This window comes from Leopardus geoffroyi, chromosome D2, assembly GCF_018350155.1.
Source record: "Leopardus geoffroyi isolate Oge1 chromosome D2, O.geoffroyi_Oge1_pat1.0, whole genome shotgun sequence".
NCBI lineage: Eukaryota > Metazoa > Chordata > Mammalia > Carnivora > Felidae > Leopardus > Leopardus geoffroyi.
In genome coordinates, this window is record NC_059334.1 from 24091992 (window position 1) to 24115665 (window position 23674).

Below are 23674 nucleotides of genomic sequence, written 5' to 3' on the forward strand. Positions count from 1 at the left end.
CAACTCTGCTATTTTAGCGTGGTAAAAGCCATAGACAATACATAAATGAATGAGCATGGCTGAGTTCCAGTAAAATATATTTATGGGTGCTGAAATTTGAATTTCATATAATTTTTATATGTCACAAAATATTATTCTTCTAGTGATTTTTTTTCAACCATTTAAAAATGTAAAACACATTCTTTGCTCATGTACAAAACAGGTGGTAGGCTGTAATTTGCCAATCCTTGCTCTAGAAGTTTGGGTTGCATGTCAGGCTCAAGGCTACCTTTAGACAGAGATGTGCTTCTAAATATTTAACTAGCTTCCCATCCTTAAAAAAAAAAAAAGTATGTGTTTGCCTGTTTATATCTAGATCTAGATATGTACATATGTATATATCTAGATTTGGATATATACAAATATGTGGGTGTATTAATCCATTATACATTTTGCTGATATACAGGAAGTGTAGCACAAATACACAAATAATAATAAAATATACAACACTTTTCACTGTCAATTCCATATAGCCAACCTATTTGCATAGAGTGATTTTGTTAACTATTTGCTGAACTCTTGTATAACTATTTTGCTTACCTATGATTGCATTAACAAATGAGTATAGTTCCAACATGAATGTCAGTTGATCTTTTCATTTATATTAAGGAGTAAGACAAATGAAAAAACAAAGATGTATCTCAGAACTTCACTCTTTCATTAATGACATGAGCAACTTCTTTGCTGAATCACATAGTAACTTCCAAGTATTTTCTCATTGTTTTTTGCACTATTCACAATATAATTGGTATAGACTTGATACACTTCTAATTTGTGTATCAGTCAGGGTTCTCTAAAGAAGCAGAATCAATAGGATGTCTGTATGTATATTGGCTCACATGATTTATGGAGGCTTGGAAGTCTCAAGATCTGCAACTGGCAAGCTGGAGAACCAGGAGGGCTGATGTGAGACTCAGGAGAGCCAATGGTAAAAGTTCCAGTCCAGAAGTCAGCAGGCTTGAGATTCACAGAGCCAATGTTTCAGTCAGAGTTCAAAGACTGGAAAAGAACTATGTCCCATCTCCAGAAGCCAGGCAAGAGTCTTCTCTTACTCAGACTTTTTGTTTTATTCAGGCCTTCAACTGATTGGATGAAGCCCATCCACACTGGGGAACGGGGGCAATCCACTTTACTTAGTCCACTGGTTCAAATGTTAATCTCATCCAAAAAAATCCTCACAGACATATCTGGAATAACATTTGAGCAGATATCTGAGCACCCCATGACCCAGACTGATATCTAAATAGAACTATCACAATCTTCAATATTAACATTTTCTCTATCATTTTCGTAAGTCTAAACAATCAACAAAACAATAAATCAAGCCCTGATTTGTAACGTTTGCTGAGTTCCATGGTTTAAATACTCCCAACACAACCAATTTCAAGCTACCAACATACCAATGGCCATGGACTGAGAAGAGATGCTCACTAGCACACCATCTTACAGTATTGCAACCATAAAAACACAAAAGGTAAAAATAGCCTGAAGAGCATAGATATTAGTAAAATCTAGGAAAATAATTAGAAAGCAATGAGTTTTGAGTATGTACTACCTTTGTTTTTAATACAATATTTAATTATAAGTTTATATAATTTAATGTTTAATAATAGATATGTTTAATAGCTAGCTTGCAAAATTCCTGAAAACGTAACAATCAGATCTAAAGAGCCCATAATTGTTGGTTCTAGCACACCTTGAGAATGGAATTGTGTACGTCCTAAGTAAGGTTCATCTGGCCCCTACCTTCTCTGTGAAAAGAATGAGCAACTTCATTTCGGCCAAAGCTTACTGAAGAGAAGAACAGGAACAATCTCACTACTCTTCTTGGTATTATTTTTCCTCTGAAGTACTCAGATCTCTTTACACCCTTAGTGAATTACTACATTTACATATTTCAACCTGTAATAACAAGTCATAAAATTATCAGTCTGTGGCATGGCAAAATGTAGGTGGAGGCAGCCAAGGGACTTGCTGGCGCTTCCGTGGGTTTGGTTGATGGCCTAGCACAGGGGGCTGCGACTACACAGATGACCAGTCTGGATAATTCTGCCACAATTATCTGAGAAATCCTGACAAAGCCAGAATTAGGGTTTGAGTCCTACAGATAATTATAGCCATGGACAGGGAGACAGAAAATCAGTGAAGAATGGTCTCCTTGACTTTCAGTGTAGTGATTTACCTACCATACCCACTCTGCTTCTAAGTAATGAGTTGCTTAATGCCTGTCAAGTAATTTTAAGTCATAAATCACCAAATACAAGGCATCATTAACGTTCATTTGAAATGGCCCAGAGATATCTTTAGTAGGCACTATATGAGTCCCCCAGTAGAGCAAAGGCTCCATGTCTGTCCATTTTCCCGCCTTCTTTTAAAAAGAATCAGGTATGGCAAGATGTTTTAATAACCTCAAATGGCTGGGACCTCTGTTTTTTTTTGTTTTTTTTTTTTTTTAATTTTTTTTTTTTCAATGTTTATTTATTTTTGGGACAGAGAGAGACAGAGCATGAACGGGGGAGGGGCAGAGAGAGAGGGAGACACAGAATCGGAAACAGGCTCCAGGCTCTGAGCCATCAGCCCAGAGCCCGACGCGGGGCTCGAACTCACAGACCGCGAGATCGTGACCTGGCTGAAGTCGGACGCTTAACCGACTGCGCCACCCAGGCGCCCCTGGGACCTCTGTTTTTAGGATGAGCTAAGATAGCTGTCCCCAGCAATACCATGTTGAGGGGCAATGTGATCAAATTCTTTATTAATATGTGGATCACAAATGAGTGTGAAAAATAAAGAGCCTGTATGTTACCACCACCCATCCCCCCAGCACTTTAACACCTGAGATGAAATGGTCTGTCATCCCAACAGAGGAACAAGGTAATAATTTAGTCAAATGTCATATGGGCACCACTGCAGTGTGTGCAACCTTAAAAAGAAGAAGAAATGAAGCTTGTTTGCTTCTAAACTGAATAATGCATAAATATGGAGGCATTTGAAGGAAATGAATTGTTCAAATGAAGGAGGTTTGGGTATATTTGTGATCAGGGGAAAGGAGTGGGACTTGGCTTTCATTTATAAACAAATGTTAAAAAATAGATTCAATATTGTTACTATAACTGGAAATGGCTTGGGCAAATTTATTCCAACTTCCCTGAGAATACCTGATCAATCTCAGACCTGGAAGGAAAATCAAGATAAGATAGGAAGTCGCCATCTGTACTAAGGGCAGAGGAACTTGGGGCCTCTGTGTCCACAAAGGGCACCACATGACCCCTCCCTGGGGGATCTTCTCACAGTTCCCTGCTTCTCTCTCGTCTTTGGCCTCAAGTGCACGACAGATCTGAACCAAGCTACCGACCTTATTGCCTGACAGGAGCTGGCGACCCAGCCCAGGAGACAGGCGACAAACACGAGCCCCATATTTAAGATGTAGCTCAACCTTTGACCACTAGAGGTCTCCTGGAAAGCAATGACCCGTATAACCAGGTTTATCTTCCTTCAAACCAATAGACTTGTTGCACTAAGAGTTGGCGAGCCTGCTCTGCTGGAGGCCGCCTTATTAATAACGCCACCCACCCCCACCGCTGACTACGGCGCCAGGCTTGGGAGGGGGAGGGGACTAGGCGGTGACTGACCCTCAAACACTGCTAGTTTTTCAGTCCACGAATCAGTCTGAGGACTCCGGGGCTACCCCCTCGAACCCCACTTCCTAACCAAGCAAGACGGGAGAGAGCCCCTAACTCGAGGTCCCCAGGTGGCAGCACGGAGTCCCACGGACTTCCAATCAGCGATGGACTAGCCAGCGGACCAATGTGCAGAATCACCTAGCATCAGGTCCACCAACAGGCCAGGATCCACCCTCCCCCGGCTTCGCCCCACTCCTTCCTCCCCGCCCCCCTTCATCTCCTCCCTTTGCCTCCCGATCGTCAAAGTGGCCGGAGTTTAGCCTGTGGAAGGAGATTAGGGAACCATTCACCGTCCCTGTTCTGATCCATGCGGTATTTTCTGCAAAAATTAGCTGCTTCTAGCTGGAAGAGGAAAGAAAAAAAGAGGGGGGAGGCGAGGGGGAGCAAGAAAGGAAACAGCCAGGTTGAATTCCCAGTCTTTATCAAGCAATTCGCTCACCAGTGAAAGCAAGCTGCAGTGGCAGATTCGAGCCACATGCGGTAGTGTGTAGCAATTAGTAGATAAAATGCTGACTAAAGTGCTAAAACATGAAGTATTATTGTAGCCAAGGTCAAAAATGCTTCAGTTGTCTTTTACAATTTGGGGGAGGGGGAGGCCCAGAGGTGCGCAGAGAGATTTGAATTTTCGAAATGGTTGCCTTCTTTCTTCAAACTGTACTTTTTTTTTATGATCCTGTTTATTATAGCCCAAGCTGCCTAATTATGTCACTGCTGGTTTTTGCAACTAACTTAATCCTCCTGATCCTTTATGAAACGATTCACAGACACTGAAAAAAAAAGTGGCTACTTACTCCCCCCTCCTTGAGGGGTGAGAATGATTTTTTATTTTTTACCCTTCAAATAAACCAAATAAAACAGAGGGTTGGATTTTTGGGCTAGCAAAGCAGCAGGAATATAGATGTGTAGGTACAGGTTCCTGTGTTTCAGTGTAAGAAAGAGCCCAGAAATAGTGGGTCATATAAACATACACTGCTTTCTTTCCCACTCCTCTTTTATACACATTGAGTCCCAGCTACAAGCTTTTTATAGATAAATAAAGCAGTTGCTTTCATGATTATAACTGTCCTGAATGGATTGTCTTCTTACAACATTCAATCTGTTTATGAGTATTTACTTTACATTAGCCCAAGGACCCTGCACTGCAGGAGTTTGCCTCTATTCCCCTGGGTGTCGGTGTCTCAAGTCTTACATCTGCTCTGTGATTGATGGAGCCTTGAATCCACGTTATTACTCTCTCACAAGCAGAAATCAAACAGGCTATTAACTACATTACTTCAAAGAACTGTTTCAATACAATCTCCTTATCTTAATTGAAACTTTCTTTGTATGGATATTTGCTACACAGATAATTTACAGGTGCCTATCAGCATCATGTTAAAGAGGTAAAATAGAGGATGTTTTTTGGTTTTGGTTTCTTTTTTTTTTTTTTTTTTTTTTTTTTGTAAACACACACCATTGTGATCTGTGATTTTAAAAGCCATTTACAGGATTGGACCAGAGGCTTGATTTATTAGATTTTATTATTTTCATGGGGGTGGTAGTGGGTGGTGCTGTAAAAAGAGAGGGAAGATACCCCTGGGATCCAGTTTTGAAATTTAGCATTCATCTGATTACGAGACTGCAGCTATTCAAAAATATTCAGACCTAGATCCCTGCAATTGTTAACATCTGAAAAACCTTATCGGGAGTTTACGAGAAGAGAGATTACTCAGCATGCAGCCCTAGTTCAGCTTCTACCTTGAAGAGACATAGAAACAGCGTTTCTAATTAGATGAAGTCCCTTACAGACACTTAAAGACTTACAGCACCAAAACCAGCAGAAGTTGCTTAGATGCTCTAAGGAGTTGTGTATTTTTTAAGAGAGAGATTTAATATACAATCCAGGGATACCCTCAGGCATTCTGTTAAGGTTTCCTGCATAAATGCTGCTGCATTGGTCATACAGGAAACTGACTCAGAGTCGATCTCAAACATGATCTTGTCAAAATACTGCAATTCAAGTTTTTAAATATAGGATGTCTTGAACTGGATGTATATATTCACGCTAACAGGACAGCGACTAACTGAAGCCTTAGGCATCTCTCCTGTATTTAAAAAAAAAGATACGTAAAATACCCTTCAGTCAAGTCCATTCATATGTTAAAAAAATGAACAAAATGGGTTATTCTAATCAAACGTCTGCAGTATGCATCATAAAGTTAAAAAGAGAGAGAAAACGCTAGAGAGCTGTAATTTCTCTTTGTAACCCATGTTTATAAAATAGAAAGATCAGATGAAATTTCAAGGAAGATAATTAAAGAGTGATGTGCAAGTCATAATCTGGCTAATGCAAAGATGGGAGACTGCGAATTGTTACATTGTCCTCCTTCATGGTGCAGAGTTGTGATATTACTTTAAATTATTAAAATAGTTTTCATCTTTAAGAATACCGGCTCTCTGGCATGGGCTTTTATTACTTATTGTAATTGGAGGATCTGCCATTTTCTTTCGTTTATCTCTGTGTGTATAGAAACGAGATAGATCTTGCCTTTTATTACTTCCCCATGTTCTGAATCAAAAATGTGGTTTAGATAATGTTAAGTGCCCTAATTCTTACTGCAGCGGACGCAGACGTTATGAAAAGGCATAAAAATACACACAGAGGGTCTTTCCACCTCAAGTCACTGAATATGAGGCATTTGTGTTCTGCCGGGTGTATTAACTTCAGCCATGTGAATATAATTTTCATTAAAGTAATCCTGTTTCAACTAGATGCTGTGACTAGAGGTGAAACGTTGCGAAAGCGTTAAAAATAGCTTACTAGTAATTTCAACATCCTGTAATTTTATCACAGATCAAGTTTCAACTGTCATACTATACAGACCTTATTCCCCATATAGTACATGTTTACTTTTTTAGCATGCCAGACCCACTTTAGAAAGATTGGTGCCAATATAATAAAATCGGGGAGGGGGGGCGGGAGGCACTGGAAGGAGTGGGAGGAGAGCGGGGAAGGGGGTGGGGAGCGTGGGGGAAGCGAGTACACCATTTTACATCAACACTGCGAAAATGCAATCTAGCCTGGCGGAGGACGGGCAGCTGGGTCGGAGCGAGCGAGGGCTTTGCAGTCTCTGCCTGTTCCTTGTTCTGTCGCTCTTAAGTTTCTCTGTGTTTGCATAATAGCCGTGCATGCAAACCTCGCAATGCTCCAGGGCTCCAGAACAATAAATATACACATTTAAAACCTTTATTGTCTTACGGTTCATGCCCCCGGTTTTCAACAGCTTAATTTCTGGTTGTATTTAACTAGTTTGCAAATGGATTTTTTCAGTTTCAAACTATTATTGAGGAAGCTCCCCTCCCTTTTTTGGCGGGGGAGGGGATGGGGGTGGGGTAGGAGTCGGTATATTATTCCTGTAGCGCTGGGTTATATAAACACATTATCATTTGAGAGCGCCCTTGGCGTCCATCAGCATTGTAAACACGTACTAGTGTATATACTTCAAAATTAAAGAATGCACACGCAGAACCGGGAGCCTGAATTCATATTCCGAGCAGACTCGCTGCTCGCATTTATTGATTTATCATGCATCGTTTATTGTTCCAGTCCCTAAATGCAGTCGCTGTCCGTTCAATATTGTTTGCAAAATCCTGAGATGTTTGTGCATTGCTCACTTGTCTTTCTGGGTTTTTTTTTCCGCTGAGTATTTTTTTTTTTTTTTGCGAAGCGAACAAATGCATTAATATTTATATGTTTATATAATCGATAACCCACTTTTCCCTTCCATGTAAATAGGCATCAAAAGATAATTTAACAGATTAGTTCTCGAAAACATGGCAGTGAGGAAGCGTAATTTAACTATCAAACAAATCTACATGTCTAATAACAGCAAATCTGCTAAGGAGCATTAGAAAGAGGAGCAGCGCCCCGGAATCTCTGCAGGAAATGTTCTTTATATTAGACATATACAAGCAGGTCCTGTCAGATGCAAAGCGGAGCTCGCGAGCTCTCGTCTCCTCCAAAAATCTCACTAGACGACACCCCTAGACAAGGGAGATTGGGAAAAGGGAGATCTCATCTTCACACAGTTTTAGGGTGGATTTTATTTTTACAAACCTTCCTATATGTTTTTTGCCTTGATCCATCCGCTTCCCGCCGAGATCGGACAGAACCTTACTTCCGATTATGAATTTGATCATCCCACATTTGGAAGGAAACCTACACAGTTTTGACAGGAGCTGAAAATTGAGTCGTCAGAGAAATATTAGGACATATTTTCAATCATTTTGGTGCCGAAGGGGAGGCAAGAGCTCAGTTTTATATTGAGACATTACGCCAGCTTAAGGCAGAGAATGTTTTTCCCTGCCAGGACCTGATGCAATCCATTCAAGCCAACAAGTTTGGAGAGAATGTTGAGTTCAATCAATTCAGAACGTCGAGATGGAGCCCAACTCACTCCAGGTATTTCGCTCTCCTCCGCTCCTCCGATCCCGGCACCCCCCGGCACCCCCCAGCCCCCCAACTCACCCACACCTCTGCACCCACCCACACCCCCCACAAACTTTTCACCAAACTTTTACCCTCTGCATCCCCCCAAATCATTTTTATTGTTTAAAAAAATCCCTGCACTGATCATACATACATAATGTAATTTTACCGCCTCAGATGGAGAAGTAGGGAGAGGTGGCGGTGGGGGTGCCCGGAGTTTTTTATTTTTTTTTTAATTTTTTTTTTTATTTTTAAGGGAGGCAGAAAATTTGTGGGCTCTATTATTTTTCCACCCAGCTTTATATCTGTTGGCTCTTCTGTATTAAGAGTGTGGATGTCTGTGTGTAAATGTGTCTGGGAATAGATGTTTGTGCTCTGATGGCTACGTTATTTATTTGGTGCTTTTTTTCCCCTGCAGTGGGTCGGCTCACCGTGTGGCTTGCACGGACCTTACATTTTCTACAAGGCTTTTCAATTCCACCTTGAAGGCAAACCAAGAATTTTGTCCCTTGGCGACTTTTTCTTTGTAAGATGTACGCCAAAGGATCCGATTTGCATAGCGGAGCTCCAGCTGTTGTGGGAAGAGAGGACCAGCCGGCAACTTTTATCCAGCTCTAAACTTTATTTCCTCCCAGAAGACACTCCCCAGGGCAGAAATAGCGACCATGGCGAGGTGGTAAACTTATATCTCCCTCTCTTCTTTCTTTATTATCCCCCCCCCCTCCCCTAGTAATGCTTATTACAGGGCAAGCTTGAAAATACTGTATTCACTTCTGCAGGCGAGCAGGATCGACTCCTTTTTTAAAGGGGTAGCGCCACTAGCTGGGGCTCGAGTATTTTGCCATTGTCAGAGTTTGGCTGTCAGCTTTACAAAGAGGATCCAACTGCTGATTTTAGTCAAGATCAAATAACTTGTTCGAGAAGGGTTTTGTTCAAGGATGTGTGTGTGTGTGTGTGTGTGTGTGTGTGTGTGTGTGATCGTTCTCTCTCTTGCTACTGCCGCTTGAACATCACATGCTTTTTTATATTTTTTGCCTTTTGAAAATTTTACCTTCGCGTCTGGCTCGGTCGGGGCTGGGTGGATTTCTTTCGGTGGGTTTCGATATTGTTCACTTTTTTTTTTTTTTAAAGTAAGTATTTGATATGTTTAAGAGGGCGGAAATTACGAAATGGAGGCAGAGTGAGATCAAAAGCTATTGAGTTGGCAAAGACGTGTTGAATAAAGTGATAAATGACAGGTACTGGAATAATACATTCAAATAACTTGCAGATCTGCCCGGGCGGATTTCAAAGCGGTCGTGTAACCGGCACAAACACGTTAAGCATTAACAACTATCTCTCGCCCCCACCCCCCTCCCCCTCGGACAAGCCATTTGATGTTCTAGTTTTCAATTACTCCACGCAAAGTGGACGTCTTCCAGCGCGATCTTCTGGGATGTGTGGGACCGGGACGGGGGAGGGAAGGGCAGAGGGGTGTGTGCTCGCCCACTGGCCCCGCGGGTCCCGCGGCCTCCGTGCCCAGACGGCGCTCCCGGGAAGGGTGGGGAGGGACCGAGCTTCGCCGGCACGTTTCTGGGCGGCCGCGGGGGCGCTAGCCGCGCTCCCGGGAGGACGCCCGAGGTGAGCTGCTGTCACCGGGCGCCGGGGCGGCCGCCTCCCTTCGGCTCTGTCATTTCATGTGTGACCGCAGTTCTGCGGGCTCCCCTCGTCAGCTGACCGACCTCAGCGCCGCGATACCCACCGGGGGAACTATTTTGGGGAGGCAGTGCCCTCGGTGCGGTGGGGAGGGAGGGCGCGCGGCCGCCTGGCAAGGCTTTGTGTTTCCCAAGCGAGAGCAGGGTGATCAAACTGAGACTTTTGAGGGCAGCTAGCTCTGTGCCAGGCCCTCGAGCTTTCGAGGTAGGTGTAGGATCTTTTTGTTAAATGAATGGTTCCGCGTTTAACTCATCCCGGAGCGTAGAGCTGCCTGCCTGTCCTTCCAGAATCCCTTGGTCTGATGGAGTTGATTTTACTTTTGGCATCGCCAGTTCACTCCCTCTCCCAGGCTCGAATTACCCATCAGTGGTCTATGCCGGTTAATTACTGGAGTTCGTCAAAACCTTCGCCCTCGGATCTGCCTCTTCGGAAATAAGCCCCGCCCCCCTCCCCGAATGCCGCCCCCCCCTCCCCCCGCCTTCCACTGCCAGCTTTGGGTTTTAAACGTTCTTACTTCCCGACGTCTGCCTGCAATTTTACAAAGGTGTTGTTTGGAAATACTGTGAAAAATCCTGCAACCTACCAACAGGTTGAGCTCTTCCCCCTCCCGAGGTCTAGCTCGGCCCCCTCCCCCGACCCAACTTTCCTGCGCAGCTGTCTTCCTCCCCTCCCCCTCCTGATTTCTTATTATTTGCTTTTCAAATTTATTACTTCAACATGGCCTGTGATCTGGAAAAGGGAAGGATTAAATATCCAGAAAAGAGCTGGTGCCTAATAGACTTCTGACTAAACCCAGAAGGAAATTATTCAGTGTTTTATGAGATATTTTGTGGTCACACACACTCTCTCTTTTTTTAATTGAAATTGAAATACTTTTAAAGACCCCAAGTTGACCCCACTTGGTGCAGTTTTAATTTCTGTTGGTGTAATTAAATGGTGAATTCTGATTTAAGAATAAAAACAATAATAGCCCAAGGTTGCATCTGTTAGAACTGCTGGTAATGGATAGATATACAGTACTTTTAAACACACGATTTTTAAAAAATTGTTCATTAAGGGGAAATGAAAGTGAGCCGTTGTAATGATCTGTACATTTCGTCACTGCTATATGAGCCATACCTAAGAAAATTAATCTTGCCATTTAAAAGTAAACTCTAGGGGGTTTGGGGAGGGAGATGGCTCTATTTATAATCCTCAGCTGCGTATACATCGTCTAATATTATGCATGATTTGTTTTTTAATGCTAACACGGCTGGTAATTAGCTGTATGATTATACTTGTATATTTCATTAGGACTTTGGCTGATGTCATTGTGAATTATTCAGCCATATTAAAACAATTTTCAATTGAGATAATGACACGCCTCAAAATTATGCAAATGCAGGCTGCATTGTGCAAAATAATTATGACAAATGTAAAGCAGGTAGAAAGTTTCCCAATGCAGATCGGTTTTCCACCCTGGTGATGTCATTTCCCCCCTGGCCTAAGTTAGTCATTCATTAGCTGAATAGCAGCAGCCGTCTCCTCTGGAGAGCCTACAGAAACCAGCATTTACTGCAGGCACCTAGAGGGGGCAACAGGGTCCTCTCATTAAGAAATTTGCTTTGTTTTCACTTACTCCATTAACTTGTTTATATACAGTGAGATGATTTTTGTTATTGATTTTAAATAGTTTTGAATGATGCATTTGCCATTTGCAAAGTGTGACCGAACGAGAAAGGTTTCTTGGTGATGTGCACGGTTACTTGGAGAAAATGTTCAGCACATTTAATCAGCCAGTACAGTTTATTTTAAGTAACCAAATGGAGGTTAATAATTTCTTGATTGCGCTGACATCAGCATCCATTTCAAAAGGACAGCCAGGACTCAGTATGCTTTTTTGGTTTAAGAGAACCATTCTGTCTATTTATGATTTCTTGAAATGTAAAGACGTCAGTTCTAAAAGCAGGAAAATTATCATTGTGCGAGATTAGAAATAGCGTCCCTGTGTGGTTTGCTGTGATCTGCAGAGGGCCTTTTTGGGGAATATTTTATTGATCCTTGCAATAACTGGAAGAGGCTGGATAAGGCAGGACTTTGTATGCCATTTTACAGATGGAGACAGAGGCTTAGGGAGATTATGTGGTTTGTCAAAGGTCACCAGAGTAGGACCTAGGTCTTCCTAAATTTTAGGGTTGGTTTATCTTCCCACTGAATCCCACCCTGCTTAATGCATCATATTATATTCTAGAAGTATGTACTAATGTGGGCAGGTGCTTGTTCATTTTAGAATCATGACTAGTCAATCAGTTTTACCAAAGGTCACTAGATTTTAGGTAGAAGAACCATTCTTATTTTATAAAGTTCAGCTAATTCTAGCTAGTGGTAGCTAACAAGAATAGTTGCATTTTAGTACCATGATTCATCACCATTGACAATTTATTGTTAGTTGTACTGATTATGATAATGACTTGCATACTTACATGCACTGCTGCCTTCCCATACTTCCAGAGCTGGCCTCTGGTGTTGAGGAAGAGCAGTCCAGAGTCATGTCTTTTTTTTTTTTTTTAATGTTTATTTATTTTTGAGAGAGAGACAGAGCATGAGTGGGGGAGGAGCAGAGAGAGAGGGAGACAAAGAATCCGAAGCAGGCTCCAGGCTCTCAGCCGCCAGCACAGAGCCCAACAAGGGGCTCGAACCCACAAACCGTGAGATCATGACCTGAGCCGAAGTCGGACGCTTAACCGACTGAGCCACCCGGGCACCCCCAGAGTCGTGTCTTGATTCTGCAGCTTATTATTTGTTTGACCTTGAACCGTCATAAACACTCTGAGCCTTAGTTTCTTTAGCAGTGAAATGGGAACAATAATAAGGCTGACTGTCTATGGCTTGTTGTGAATATGTATGGACAAAAGTACTTCATTAACTGTGTAGTCCTTACATAAATAGAAAAGAGTAATGATTATGGTGGACTTTATGCTAGATATTCTTAATTTATAAACGATAAGCAGAATAACTTTTATGTCTGTGTGGAGGTTCCCAGGCCTAATCATGATACTGTCTTAAATTACCATGAAAGTGAATAGCAGGGCCATATACAAGGAGTTAAGTGTCTTTAGTAATTACCCACAATTGCCATTCAGCCAGTATCTCTTCAGAGGAGGAAAATGGCAAAGTAGGCGGGTAATTGGTTCTGTTACTGGGTAACTTCTGATTACATTCATTTTCAAAGTGCCAAGCGCTTAATCTATTGGCAATATACCCCTTTAAAATAGGTGGATGTGCAAGCTTGGATTCCAGCCTGACCATGGGCTAGATTCTACAAGAAGCTTTACTGGTCACCTGCAACTGTGAGTGTGGATGAGTAAGCCAATTCTGTCAGGAAGTCAGGATCTAGCACATCTGGGCATTACAGAGGCTAGCATGTAGTCAGGATTTCTAAAAGTGCTTACCTCATTAAAACTTTGTCAAAATTTCATATTCCAAAGAGCCTGTTGAAATTAACTCAATTAGAATCTCTGGAATTGGGGTCAAGGATCCTGCGTTTTGAACAGTCTTGCTTTAGCTATGTGATCTTGGGCAAGTTTTAAACTCTCTGTTCCTCAATTTTCTCATCTATAAAATGGACACATAGTGCCTACTTCTGAGGATTATTTTAGAGATTAAATGAGTTAATACATATAAAGTGTTTACAGTTGGCATATGGAAGAATCTTCAGTAATGGGTGACTCATTATTATTATCATTAACATTCGTATTACTGTTCTCCTTGAAGTTTGAGACGACTACCATAGACCTTCCTAAAGAAAGGTTTTCTCTATGAGAAGACGGCACGTAGGTTAGTTTACTAGTACAGATAGCCAATACAGGTCTCCCCAAATCAGGTTGGCTTTCATCCATGTGATGGGTTTAGCTATGTCACCAAGATAAAAAGCTCCTTGAAGATTTACATGTTTGTATTGAGGTATGCTGTCTGTCATCTGGATCAGCAGGATTTGTTTCAAAGATTGCCTGATTGTATCATATCTCAGGTTGGTCAGACACATTCTGAAATCCAGGAGGGGCTGGATGGCTACTCAGTCTCAGGTCTGTACCCATGAGCTGGCTTTTAAAAATTTCTGACACCTCTTCAGTGACCTCACTGGCCTTGGACAATTTCTTTAACTTTTCCGAGCCTTAGTTTCTCCATCTGTAAAATGGACTTAATGATCTCTACTTTGCCAAGAGAATTAGAAATAATAATAAGAAAGGCCTGCTAACTAACATAGTACTTAATACACAAGAGCTCAGCAAAGGATAGATGCAGTTATATTAGTTATTATTATTTTTAGAAATGATTGTAAACTATGAGAAGGAGTAACTTAATTGGCTGGCCCTTTAGAACTAGGGTGAGAACTAATGAATTATATGGAGAGAATTTATTGGACTGTGACAAGTATCAGCGAACTAAGGCTGGAGGGCCAAATCTGAACCACTGTCTGTTTTTGTAAATAAAGTTTTATTGGAACATAGTCAGACTCATTTGTTTACACATTGTTTATAGCTGCTCTCAGGTTCCAGTGGCAGAGTTGAGTAATTGTGACAGTGACCATATGGCCCGCACAGTGGAAATTATTTACTATTTGGCCCTTTACAAAAATGTCTGCTGACCCCTGGCCTGTGGAGTTGATCTGAAATAGGGAATGTGATTGTGTACTTTTTTCTCCTTCTTACTTGGGTTGGAGCAAGATCCAGTAAATATTAAGAAATAATTTAACATTAATATGTCAAAAATATTTACATAAACAAATCTGTTTTAGCATTGAGTCTAATGACGTTAAAAGTTGAGAATCAGTAGAATGTATACTGAGTTATATTTTGTATGGTTAAGATCCTAACTCCAGCAAATGTTGGTATCATCGGTCTTGAGTTAATCAAAAACTACTTGTTGAATGCTGACCATGTACTTAGAGCTCTGCTAGGTGCGGAGATGGTTGCAAACAGTTCGTGGTGTGACCCTGTTTCTCAAGAAGCTTATCAATCTTGGTAGAGAGATGAGATCAACACGTTTTTAAAAAGGTAAAAACAGCAAAAGACGTTCTATAACACGGAGAATTGTGTTGACAATAAATGCAACATGTGGTCAAGGGAAGGCTCGCTATCTGCATGATTTTTGGAACAGGAACTTATTCAGTTCCTCAGATGCTGATTGAAAGTTTACTATGTGCTGAACAACGGGATACAGAGATGAAGGAGAATGGCCTCAGCCCTGAAAGAGCTCATAGTTTACCCTCTTGGACAGACATGGGTCACAGAAAAGCTGTCAGACTCTCTCTGTGCTTCTTAGTTAAAGCGGAGATTAACTAAAGTCACTATTTATAGCCTTTCATGATCTTTCTGGAAACTAGAAAGTATTGTCTTTATCTTCGAAGTCTCATTCACTCAGTGCTTATTTATAGAGCACCTACTTTGTGCCAGAGCCTGTTCTAGGCCCTGGGGATACAGCCGTGAACAAGATAGGCGAGAATCCCTGCCCTCAGGGTTCTTACGGGGCCTTGGTAGGTTTGAGCCTCCCCTGTACTTTGCACATGTACGTTCTGTGATGCTTATCTGTGTTCTTTCCCTTTGCCTCTCACTCCCGCCCCCCTCCCCACCCCAGGGTGGTTCTCAGGAACTGAGGGTTGGGCCTTACTCACCTCTGGGTCCCCACACCTTATTCAGCGCTATTCACTAAGTATTTATTGAATAACTGAATGACATAAGTCATTTAAAATGTCCTTTCCCACCACCTGCTTTCTTTAAGCTTGGCCCAGCGTCTTCTGGCAGAGGACCCACTGTCGGCCATTCACACGTAGGCCAGCTGCAGCACCCCATCTCACACTTTTTATTTCTCTTCTAAAATCCACGGTTGTCTTGCACCGAGGATGTGAAACAGCGTACAGGATTTTCTTGAGGCGTACTCACCAAAGAAATCGGTGCCTGTTTGGGACTGGATGATGAGGCTAAGAGCCAGCATCTCTATCCATTTGAATACTTTTCCAACCTTCGGCCCTCAGCCCATAAAAAGTCAGGGCTGTGGGGTGGCACTCTGAGCAAAGAGTGGACTTGAGGGGAACAGTCCCTCCTCACCTGAGTGTGGTTGCAGCTACTTCCAGCCAGCATGTTTTTCAGACTGATGGTCTTAACTAGGCCAGTGTTTGATGGTGAGTCAAAATTGTAAGCAATTAAAACCTCCCTTGACATTTAGAGTGTCAGGCACATACTAAGGAAATGTTATTTTTATGAAGTACACGAGTCCATACATGTAAATACTTGGTTATTAATTATGAATCAAGCATACCATTGTTCGTAGCGGCATCTAGTGATACATGATGCAAGCCCATTTATCAAAGTCTGGTTTTAACCGATATCCAGAATATAATTGCTCAAATCAAATGTATTTGCGTGTCATTTATTATAGCCAGGGTAGTTGGATGTTTGCCATCTTCCACTCAGAATAATATTGTAGCCTGTGATTACCCTTTGGTTTGGCTTTTAAAGAAATTTCAAACAAATTTATCGGTTGTTGGATGAAGGATTCATTGGCTTCTCAGAGAGGTGGTCGTGGGTTTCCTGCATTTCTCGAAAAATTTGCTCCCATGCCCTTGCACAGGCACGGATGGCTTTTTCCAGCCACACCGTGATCTTTGCCGGCCCGCTGGAGATTAGAACCCGGACCTTGGCCTTCAGAAGCACGGATCACATCCTGGCCTGTGAGCATCCGTATCCACAACACATTTCAAGCATGCAGATGATGATTATTACTGAAAGGGTGCTTTAGAATCATGCTAATGGCATCAATCTGTAGCACACACGCGTAAATTAATTCTGCTTTTAAAATCAGATGCACTGTTAGCAGCGTCAAAGATGGATATTTGACATTTATCACACAGACGAGGACGTGTGGTTTAATTACATGAATTTTCTATAGAATCTCTGTGGCTGTATAAATAGACGCACGGTAGTGTATGTCCTTACCCACGTGACCATCAAGTTCACAGCCCTGTCTCCATTCTTGGCCCACGGTGAGGAAAATGGAGGAGAGGCCATGTGTTACTAGTCAAGCTAGTGGCCCCACGGACATCTTTCCCCCCACCTTACCTTTCCTTTTTCGTGACTCGGAGCACACCCAGGCTGCGGAACACCCCCCCTCCTCCCCAGTATTGAGTTCCAAGCCTGATCAGTGGCACTAAACATTAAACTCTTGTCTTTGAGAATAATAGGCTTTGCTTTCTACACCCTCAAGCATGTTGAGCTACTGTGCAGGCTGGAAAATAAAAATGTTCTAATTGTGTCTTTTAAATAAGCATAGGAGTGAATTAATTAGACCATATTTTGTCTTTAGTTGCTTAGTTACACAATAGTATTCCTGAGCACGAGAAGATAAATTGGTTCTTTTTGTGCTGCCTGTCCCTTAATCATAATTACTGTATTGCTTAGGAGAGTAAAGCATACATAGATTTTGAATTTTTTATTAATAGTCAAAAATATGCATATGATATATAAAGTATATGCTGTTCAACCTGTTTTATATGCTTTTATGTGGGAAGAAGTTTTATTGTGGTGGTAACATTTGCATTAGTTGCTCAAAGATGTAGTTCTGGGAAATACATAATTGAAATGTTTTTGAATTGCTTTTTCTGGCCTTTTCAATCTTATTCAAAATAATAGTGCCTCCAGTCTTGGAGCAGTCATTCTCATTTGATTTAACATCTTTCTTTGCACTGCATGTGTGGTGCTCAGCTTTAACCCTGCAGAGCCTACACGAGGCTGTGATTCATAGGCCTCAGATGTCGCGCCTTACGTTTTGGGGCTCACGCTGTCAGGGGTCGGAGGCAGCAGGGCTGTGGAGCACCTGCATCCTGCCGCCATGAAATGCCCCTTGCTCTTGGCACACCTCCACGTTCCTTGCAGCAGGCCCCAGGGTTAGAGATCGTAAGTGTGTGTTGTAGCTTGGGCTGGACAACGCTCTGTGCTTGCCTTCTGGGGTCTTGGAAAATGGGATGTTGCTACTGGAACTTGGGTGTCTGGCCCCCTACCCCCACCCGCCACCAGGGAGGCAGCAGGAGTTGGACAGCTTGATATAGTTATTGAACAATGGGAGAGTCTGGCTTAAGACCCAAGATGCATGCTGGGTAAATGTATGTGAAAATTGACCCCATTGTTCTGCTATATTTGAAAAGCAAGTAAATTATTTACAGATATTTGCTAATTAAAGCCCATGTTGTTTTACCAGCACAAAAGAACACAGTATAACTGGAGACAAAGAACTAAGTGCAAATAATTTAAATTTGCTAATTCTGTGTATTCTTCTTAAGGGAGGAATATGTTTTAAAAATATGTACATGTACATATACATATTCATTGAAGTGTGTATGTACATACGGATATGGACGTGTGGTTTTTGTTTTGTTTTTACCCCCACATGGGAAGTCTTCCATGCTACAGAGATAACAGGCCAAGTTATCACCAGTTCCTTGTCCCTGGGCCTGCCCCAAGCCCCCTGTGGAACATGGAGTTGGAAATCATTTTGACAGAATGCTGTTTTCCCTTTAGTCCAAGCTTTGCTCACCATCATCTGGTTCGAGCTCAGCTTAGGGTACCACTGGACAAAAACAAACTATCCAGATAGTATGCCAGTGAATAAAAATGTTCTTCCTCATTGCCTTCTTCTCTGACTTTCCCCGAAAACAGACTCAGGTGACTTTCCCCAACAACAGACTCAGGTTTAGATGTTTTTCCTCCATGACCACCCAGCTTTGGGGACATTCTGGTTGGAAATTTGCATTGTAGAATGAAGACCTCTGACATGGGGTGAAGGGTTCAGAGGTGGAGAAGGTTGCTAAGAACATTCTCAGATTCTCAAGAATCCTTCTGGCTGGAACGTTGGCAGATCTGTAGGTGCGGCTGGTCTCTCTGGATCTGCCATCTGCACAGACATGTTTGGTTTTAGGCATGACTGGCTGGACGTCCCTTGTCTTTGTTGATAAAGAGGATCAGGAAGAGTTTCCATGGTCATCTAAGAAAAAGGCTCATGTCTGATTTGTCATGGACATCTTATCGACTTGCAGAACGTTCAAGAGAGCGAGTCTAGCCCCCTTTATTCAATGGACACAGAAAGGCCCAGGAAAATCTTGGCCACATGCTCAGAGTTCGTGAGTGACAAGTAGAACTAGAAGCCTGCGCCCTCAGGCACAGCAGGTCTCCTGCTTTGAGGAAGGACTGCTCTCTTAAGGTTGTACTCTGAGGAAAGTAGGCAAGAGTTTCCCATGGGTGTATTCAGGGCGGGTCATTCGAGCGGCCTGTCTTATACCAGGAGATGATGCCTCTGTGGTATATCACTCATAAAATCACTAATGACAGTATGGACTTTAATGCCAAGATACTTACCCAAGGGTCAGTGATGACACAGAAACTAGGCTGGATATTCACACTCCCCTCTAGACCTTACCTTCATTTCCTCATTCTTTCCTGAATTTAGGAGGGCCCTCTGATGGTAACATTTATACTGGCTTAAGAAAAGCTTTGCCAAGATGGCACTCTTGGTGATAAATGGAATTGGCATTCCTGCTACATCTGATATTCATGGATGGTTTCTTTCATTCAGAAATGTTTATTGCATGCCTACTATGTGTCGTGTCTCTACAATGGGGATATGAGAGTTGACTAATACACAGATATAGATTTCTGTTCTCATAGAGCTTACTTATTCTCTCATAGTAAGGAGGGGAAAGCAACCTGACTGAGTTTTCCAAAATGGAGGAAACCCATCTCCATCATCTTAGAACCCTATTCATACATTTTCTCCTAAAGGTTTCTCTTCTGCACATTCCAGAGAAAATGCCCCAACTTACTGTTTTTCAAAACCATCTGCAAAAATTTTACCCATGGTGTTTTCAACGAAGTTACATTTTCTGTTTATCGACTAGCTATTAGTGTCAGGCATTGCATATATCTTGGTATGTAAATTAAATGCTCATTTAATTCTCAAAGAAATTCTCTAAGGTTGGTTGTATTGTAGCATTTCATACTTTATAGATGAGGCAACTGAGGCCAGGGAGGTTAAGTGACTTGCGTAGGGTCACATACAGTTAAGACTCAGAGCCAGGATTGAAACCTGGATGTCTTCGATTCTACCAGGACTCTGATCTTCGTGTCCCCTATCACTTTAGAATATATTGAGGGACTAATATTGGGACTTTCATCATTTACTGACCTATTCTCCAATTAGGCCTTCATGAACATTGTTTATTTTAGTCCTTCATTTATTTGTTCAGTATAAAACTCTTGAGAGCTTCTATCCTGCTCTCTAGGAACGTGCAAATTGGCAGTTGACTGATACACAGATGACTCATAATAATACTGTGCACTTGAGGAATAAAACGTTTAAAAGGGCTCCTTAAATCCCATGCCCCCCAAGGCAGGCATGTGGTGCCTCTTGCACATTTCACAGGAGAGGAGACTCAGGCTCCGTCCCTCCAGAGTGCCTTCTGCGTGCAGGCCAGCACAGGCCCTGGCGGGACAGAGGTGGGAAAGAAACCAGGCAGATCCTGCCTTCACGGAGCTTCCTGTCAGGTGGGGAGTACGTAATCAATCAAACAATCACAAGTCATGGGTGATTGTGTGGCAAGGTCAGTGTGATGAAGTGAAAATATATGGACCTGTGACAGGGGTGCCAATCTCGTTGGGAAGCTGTATGAAGGCATTTTGGAAAATAACATTTGAACTCAGGTCTAGAGAGATTCTGATGAAGATTGGGAAGAGGTTTCTTGCCACGATGTGCAGAGTCCCTGCAGGATGATTTCTGGGCTGAGCCTAATCTTGGTGAATCCAGTAAACAGATTAGAGATGGCCACTGATGCCCACTGGAGGCACCTATTTTTCTATTCTAGATATCAGTGAGACACCTACCTAGCATCTTCAGAGCTGATTTACACTAGCTGGCTGTGGGGGTATCGAAAACAGGGGTCAGCAAACTAAGGTCAATCTGGTCAGCTGCCTGTTTTGTGAATAAAGTTTTATTGGCACACAGCCACACCCAGTTGTTTGCAAATCGTCTCTGGCAGCTTTCATATTGTAGTGACAGAATTCAGCAGTTGTGATAGAGACCATGTGATGCACAGAGCCGAACATACTTACTATCTGGCCCTTTTGCAGAAAATGTTTGCCTGACCCCTGGTCTAAATATATATATATATATATTTAATGTTTTTATTTATTTTTGAGAGCGAGTGCAAGCAGGGGAGGGAGGGAGAGAGGGAGACAGAGGATCTGAAGCAGGTTCTGTGCTGACAGCAGCGAACCCAATATAGGGCTTGAACTCACGACCGCGAAATGATGACCTGAGCCTAAGTCAGACGCTCAACTGACAGGGCCACTCAAGTGCCCCTAAAATGATATTAGTAAAGGTAATAGTAAACTGTATGGTTATGGTTTCATATGTGACCTTTTATTTACTTCTTACGATGATAATGCTATGAGGTAGAATGTAATGTCATCTCCATTTTCCAGAAGGGCAAACTGAGAGGTTAGGTGACTTGTGGAGGTTTCTAAATTCCTTCATCGGGTAAGTTCCCAGAATGGGAACTTGAGGTGTCTTGATTCCAAAACACAGATGGCAAAAACGGCATGGCATCCTGCTGACAAGTGGAGGAACTGTATTAGAAACGAACTACTAACACAGGCAGTCTTAGAAAAAGGGTGTAGAATTCATTGAGGCATCCCCCAGTGAAGTAAAAGGCCATCTTTCAAGGCCCTGTTCAAAAGCCACCTCCTCCATGATGTCTTCCACTGTGTAGAGAAGAAAGGGACCTAGAGCTCATGCACCTGTGTAAGTGCCCACCAGGCCAGGCAGGTAAGATGAGGTGGAATGAGCCAGGTCTGGGAGAAAATATCGTGCTTGAGGGAAGCAGGGAGCACGTGGCTCCTTTGAATCGTGCCTCTCTCATCCTGCCGATCACTGCTGGGCAGGAATGTCATTTCATATTGCCAGATCTCTCCATTTTTCAAGAGAAGTGTCAGAAATCCAGATTTTCATGTAAGTTTAGTTGGCGGTTTGGTCCAACTTTCAAAAACACTGTGGGCCAAACAAAACATGTCTTCAGTCTAGACGTGTCCCCCGTTTCCCAGACTGCCACCTTGCACTCTCTAGAGCAAAGCTTTGGATTGTTACAGTTTTTAAACTTTTCTTGTATTTGGTCCATTTTCTGTAAATAAAGCAAAAGGAACCTACTGGTCCTAAAGGGGCAGCAAAGGAAAGACGAGGGGAGAGCCAGTAGACCAAGTCCTCACCATTCTCTCTAGCCAGAGTTCCAGGGTCTGGAGGGACGGAAGGACTGGTTGTGCCAGGACACCAGGGCTCTGTGTTGGCGCCCATAGTAAGTCCTAAGGGTGCAGGCACTGGCTGTGAAAAGTGTGTGTGACTGGGAGCATGGCCACCAGTAGCCATGCTGAAAGTACCCCAGAGGAGGGAAGCTTGTGAGCAGGCCCTTGAAAATAACCAAGGCTTTCACAGAAAAAGATTTTTGAGGAGTGAGGGGGACAGAAGGGGACATTCTTGGCAGAAAAAGCTGTAGGCGGGTAGGAAGGGAGGACATAGCAATATCAGATATGGTCTGAGCTGGGCAAGAGGACAGGGGTTTAGTGGAAAATAAGGTAGACTGAGGCCAGACTTCAGGGGGTCTAGCAGGTCAGACTTGACTGGAATCTGAAGGCAGTTCTGATTAATAATTTCACATGTGCATTTGATTTTTCTGGTTAGAATATAAACTCATAGTCTGGAAGCGTGAGAGAACCAAATATGAATACTTACTTTGCCAGTTAGGAGCTGGGTGTCATCCACTTAGTTAATCTCTCTGGGTCTCTGTTTCTTTATCTGTAAAATGGGTTCAGCTTGCTGGACTGTGAATCTCAAATGAAATTTATGTGGGCACAGAGCACCAAACCATGGCCTGGCTTCTCCTAGGCCTTTCACAGATGCTAGCTATCGACCCCACCCTTGCTGGTCAAGGGCCAAATCCTAACATTATTGTCTCAGTGAAGACTGTCATGGTGCTAGATTGTTAATAGCTTATTAATAGGTAACTTATTGGTTGAGCCGTTGGACTACTAACTATTGTATGAAAATGATAATTGAAAAAAACTGTCAATTTGCATAGAGTTAAACTTCCTGGATTCCCATCTATCCTGAGACTTTTCTGTTTCGGTGCAGAGCTTTTGATCCATGTTTGAGGTTTCCAGTCAGATCTCCATTCTGTTCTGTACCATTTAGGTCTTAAAGGACCTTGAGGGAGCATCTATTCCATCAGCCACAACAAAATAGGATGAGGTGGGAGAGTGATGGTGTCAAGAGACAAAATCTGCATTCTAGATGTTCCATATTGGTACACCAACGGAAGTTCAAACCTGCTGCTTCTCAGGTTCCTCCCCCTCCACAATACCACCTCCAGAAGACTAGTGTTGATCTACTGAATGTGCACAACTTTGAATTTATTTTAAGTACTCTCACTTTCCCTTCATTAAAACAACAAAAAGCCTCTCCTATTTCCCATTCTTAACCACCTCCCTCCCAATTTAAAAATGTGTTTCACCTCCTAGATGCCTCCTCTCCCTCCTCCTCCTGTGGTGGTGGTGATAGCAAGTGTATTCTCACACACATCTTTAAAATGTGCAAGGCAAGGTTCTTTTAAAAAGCAAAAACACATCAGCAAAAGGATGAGAAGGGAAGGGAAGGGGGTCCCAGCCAAAATGGCTGGGGGATCTCAGACGAAGGATCTTCAAAATAGAGACTGCCTGCT

At 42.6% G+C, this 23674-nt stretch overlaps 1 protein-coding gene across 1 annotated transcript in view; it reads left to right on the top strand.

Moving 5' to 3' along the window:
• The first annotated feature begins 7763 nt into the window (after positions 1-7763).
• The window catches only part of ARID5B (AT-rich interaction domain 5B), a 179512-nt gene continuing 163601 nt past the window's right edge, over positions 7764-23674 (top strand). The window contains exons 1-2 of the mRNA XM_045437536.1: positions 7764-8160; positions 8606-8860. Of these exons, the coding sequence (XP_045293492.1) occupies positions 8140-8160; positions 8606-8860 (276 nt within the window). The 5' untranslated portion in view covers positions 7764-8139. The remainder of the gene's footprint in view (positions 8161-8605; positions 8861-23674) is intronic.